Source organism: Otolemur garnettii, unplaced genomic scaffold (genome assembly GCF_000181295.1).
Source record: "Otolemur garnettii isolate 467f Iridium unplaced genomic scaffold, OtoGar3 scaffold00066, whole genome shotgun sequence".
In the NCBI taxonomy this organism is placed as follows: Eukaryota; Metazoa; Chordata; class Mammalia; order Primates; family Galagidae; genus Otolemur; species Otolemur garnettii.
The window spans coordinates 8,583,192-8,588,161 of NW_003852461.1; the positions used below are offsets into that span (position 1 = coordinate 8,583,192).

Genomic DNA, 4,970 nt, shown 5'->3' on the forward strand with positions numbered 1-4,970 from the left:
GGTTCCCACCTGGCCCGTCTCTGGGCATCTGTAAAGCAGAGCTGGTTTCCTTCTGGCCCGTCTCTGCCTGTGCAAGTCTTTTGTATCTCAGTTCAGGATGACTCTATCTTTCTAGTTGCTCAGGCCAATAACCTGGAGTTTTGATTCATTTTCTACCCTTCATTCCCCGTATAGAAGGTATCAGCAGATCCTGTTGATAGTTCAATAGAACTATATCACTTTTTTTTTTTTGAGACAGAGTGTAACTCTGTCACCCTTGGTAGAGTGCTATGGCGTCACAGCTCACAGCAACCTCAACCTCCAGCTTTTGGGCTAAGGCGATTCTCTTGCCTCAGCCTCCCGAGTAGCTAGGAGTATAGGCACCTGCCGCAACGCCCGGCTATTTTTTGTTGCAGTTTGGCCAGGGCTGGGTTTGAACCCGCCACCCTCCATATATGGGGCCAGTGCCCTACTCACTGAGCCACAGGCGCCACCTAGACCTATATCACTTCTTAACACCCCAACTGCTAACCTAGTCCAGGCTTTTTATCTTTTTCTGGATTATTGCTAAGGCTGCTTTTTTTTTTTTTTTTAATTTCTTGTAGCATAACTGTGTACATTAATGCAGTCATGGGGTACAGTGTGCTGTTTTCATATACATTTTGAAATACTCTTATCAAACTGGTTAACATAACCTTCATGTCATTTTCTTAGTTATTGATTGGTAAGGCTTCTCAACTGATATCTCTGCTTCATTCGTTTCCTGGTCTATAGTCCATTTTAAGCAGAGAAGCTTAACTGATCTTGTTAAAGTAAGTCAGATGATGTCACTTGTCTGTTCAGAACCCTGTTCGATGACTTCCCTTTAAGTCACACAAATAAAATGCATCATTGCCCTACACAGTCTGACCTCTCCAACTCTCTCTACTCCTTCCTTGACGACTCTCCTCTTCCTTCATTCTCTCCCAGCTACACAGTTCCTCAGACCTGCCGCTGAGCCTCTTGGCCTTCAGAGCTCCTAGCTTTGTGCTAGAGGGCTCTGTTCTGACCTCCACCTCTTCCTGGGGCCCAGGCTTTCTGACCCTTCCTTGAATCCAAGGCATTTGTGTCCTGACTCTAAACCATTAGCTATGACTTGGTACCCTCAAGCGAAGGCCTGTTTTGGAATACCAATTACTTATCTTATTTCAGACTTTCTGTCTTTTCTGTTTTGTTTTATAAGGGATTCCTTTATTATTTTGTCAGTTATTAAAACTATTATATTTTGTTCAGCTTTTTTTTTTTTTTGAGACGGAGTCTCACTGTGTCACCCTGGGTAGAGGTGAAGTTGGGAAGCCTTAGCAATAATCCAGAAAAAGATAAAAGTCTGGACTAGGTTAGCAGTTGGGGTGCTGCACTGTCATAGCTCACAGCAACCTCAAACTCCTGGGCTTGAGCTATCTTCTTGCCTCAGCCTCATGAGTAGCTGGGATTACAGGCGCTCACCAGTACTCCAGACTAGCTTTTTGTTTTCTATTTTAGCAGAGATGGGATCTCGCTTTTGTTCAGGCTGGTCTCGAAATCCTGAGCTGAAGCAATTCACCTATCTTGGCCTCCCAGAGCACTGGGATTACAGGCGTGAGCCACAACTCGGCCTTGTTCAGCATTTTACGTGACTTCTGTATTTTGCCAGAATTGGCAGTGTGATGAATTGTTACTAACAATTGAAGTTAGAACATTGATTTCTTGAAATGATTTCATCTTTTTCTTTGATGGAAGGATGGAAGACTTCAGACAGGGGACCACATCTTGAAGATCGGTGGCACAAACGTACAGGGCATGACCAGCGAGCAGGTTGCTCGCGTTCTGAGGAACTGTGGGAGTTCCGTCAGGATGCTTGTTGCCAGGGACCCAACTGGTGAGACTTCAGTGCCCCCTCCTGCCCCGGCAGCCTTACCTGTTGCCCTCCCGACTGTGGCCAGCAGGAACCCTGGTTATGTGAGTATACAAATCACCCTTTCAGCTTAAGCAATGCACTGCAGGATAAGGAATTCTTTTTTTTTTTTTTTAAATTAAATCATAGCAGTGTACATTAATACTATCATGGGGTACAGTGTACTGTTTCTGTATACAATTTGAAATATTTTCATCCAACTGGTTAACATAGCCTTCATGTCTTTTTCTTAAGTATTGTGTTAAGACATTTATATTCTACACTTAGAGAGATTCACATGGACCCTTATAGGATGAACCATAGGCGTGATCCCACCAATCACCCTCCCTCCCCTCCTCCCCTCTCCCCTCTCCCCATATTCCTGGCTAAAATTGGGTTATAGCTTTCCTATGAAAGCTATAAATTAGTTTCATAGTAGGACTGAGTACATTGGATACTTTTTCTTCTATTCTTGGGATACTTTGCTAAGGAGAATATTCTCCAGCTCCATCCATGTAAACACGAAGGAGGTAAAATCTCCATCTTTCTTAATGGCTGCATAGTATTCCATGTTGTACATATACCACAGTTTATTGATCAGGGCCAAGAAATTCTTTCATCCTCAGAACATAGTATTAGCATGAGTTTATATCTCAGTGGTCACAAGTAAAGCAGAAGAAAACCCAGTTTAAAGACACAAGACATGTTGAATTTTTTGTTTTGCCATTTCACAGGGTAAAAGGCTCCCTTGCCTCAGCTACTCATTTGTAAATTGAAGGCTAATACTACTTGCCTGTTGATAAGTTACTGAGGAGAGATCCAGGTTCTTGGGGGAAAATAGTAAATACTGGATAAATGTATGAGAATCATCACTGATGTCAGCAGACTAGCCAAAGGGAATGGACAACAATAATGTTTATTATAATTATTATTATAGTGAATAATAATCACTATTGTGGATTTGTTCAGGTCCCCTGAAATCTTCACAGTAACTTTGCAAGGTAGGTTTTAACATACGTTTAATAGGTGAGGAAATGAAAGCCATTTTACTAGTTGGCTAAGTACAGTGGTTCATACCTGTAATCCTTGCATTCTGGAAGGCAGAGGCAGGAGGATTGAGGTCAGGAGTTTGAGGCCAGCCTAAGCAAGAGTGAAACCCTGTCTCTACCAAAAATAGGGAAAAAGTTAGCCAGGTATGGTGGTAGAAACCCATAGTCCCAGCTGTGCTTGAGAGACTAAGGCAAGAGGATCACTTGTGCTCAGGAGTTGAGGTTGCAGTGAGCTATGATGATGTCACTGCACTCTAACCAGGGTGACGGAGTGAGATTCCGTCTCCAAAAAAAAGAAAGAAAAGCTCTCATAGGGAGTAAGTTGCAAAGCCAGAGTTTGAGTTCAGATCTTTGTGGTCCCTTCCAAGCTTTTTTTCCCCCCACTATCTCAACAATGACAAAAAGAAATAGTTTGGGGTTTTTTTTTTTTTTTGGCTTGATTTTTTCAGTCATCAGGCCTAAAGTATCTGGGCAAAGAAATAGTTTTAACAAGGAAGGACCTGGAGGAAGAGGGAAAAAGGAGAGTGATTGTGGTGGACGGGGCTGGACGGCCGGTCAGTCCTCATCACCCGAGGCATCACTCACTGTCTTTCCAGAAGCTGTTTGCCTTTCCCTGCTTGGAACCATATGAGTGGAAATTTTTAGTCTGAAATTTTAGAACCTTATAAAAAACTTCCCCAATTTGTGGTTACATCCATTTTCTATTCCCTCTGTCACTCCAGATCCCTGGAGCCTTCTACCTCATAGTGGGGGGCCATTGTAGTTAGATGATGTAGGAACTTGATCTGATCAGTTATTTACTTTCTTTTTTTATTAAATCATAGCTGTATACATTAATGCAGTTGGGGGTACAATGTGCTGGTTTTACACACAATCTGAAATGCTTTCATCATACTGGTCAGCATAGCCTTCATGGCATTTTCTTAGTTATTGTGTTAAGACATTTATATTCTACACCTAGTAAATTTCACATGTACCCTTGTAAGATACAACTTTCTTTTTTTTTTAACTTTTTTTTGGAGACAGAATCTCACTATATTGCCCTCAGTAGAGTGCTATGGTGTCACAGCTCACAGCAACCTCAAAGTCTTTGGTTTAAGTGATTCTCTTGCCTTAGCCTCCCAAATAGCTGGGACTACAGGTGCCTGCCACAACACCTGGCTATTTTTTTTGTTGCAATTGACATTGTTTAGTAGGCACGAGTTGGGCACTGCCCTGCCAGCGTCAGTGTATGTGGCCAGCACCCTACCCACTGAGCTACAGGTGCCAGTGCCAGGCCCAGTTATGCACTTTCTAATGTTATGATTTCGATTCAAAGCAATTGAATCGAATTATGTATTTATGAATACATCGATTATGTATTTACACCTTCTTACAGAAATGTTCAGAAGGTGAGCATTGAAAATAAGTTTTAAGTCAATATTTTTTATTACTTAACAATAGTCTTACCTTTTGTTTCTAAATTTTGTCTTAGTTTGTAGTTCTTTCAGATATAAGTATAGCCGGAGTATTTTGTAGGTGGCTATATTAATTTCCTATGATAACAAGTGACTACAAATTTGGTGGCTTAAAACAATACCCATTTTTAGTTCACAGTCCTATAGGTCAGAATTCAGGGGGGGCTTGGCTGTACTCCGTGCATGGATTCTTCTTACACGGCCAAAATCAAGGTGTTGGCCTGTCTGTGCTCTTTTCTGGATGTGCTGGGTACAGTTTACTTCAAATCATTGGCCAAATATGGTTCCTTGCAGCTGTAGGACTGATGTCCCTGTTTCTTTGCTGGCTATCGGCCAGTGACCTCTTTTGGCTCCTAAAGGCCCCACCCCTCATTCCTTCTCACCTTGTGTTCAAACCACAAGTTGAGTTCTTACAATTCAAATCTTTTTCACTTCTTTTTCTGCTTCCAGCAAGAGAAAACGCTCCCTTTAAAGGGCCTAGTGATTGGATTAAGCCTACCTCGATAATCAATCTCCCTTTGTCAGGTACCACTTCAGTACAGGAGTAGCACTGGGGACTGTGTGGACCATCTC

At 42.2% G+C, this 4,970-nt stretch overlaps 1 protein-coding gene across 1 annotated transcript in view; it reads left to right on the top strand.

Moving 5' to 3' along the window:
- PATJ (PATJ, crumbs cell polarity complex component) overlaps positions 1–4,970 on the top strand; it is a 379,729-nt gene that overhangs the window by 50,942 nt on the left and 323,817 nt on the right. Inside the window, exon 8 of the mRNA XM_023515102.1 lies at positions 1,738–1,956. Coding sequence (XP_023370870.1) covers positions 1,738–1,956 — 219 coding nt within the window. The remainder of the gene's footprint in view (positions 1–1,737; positions 1,957–4,970) is intronic.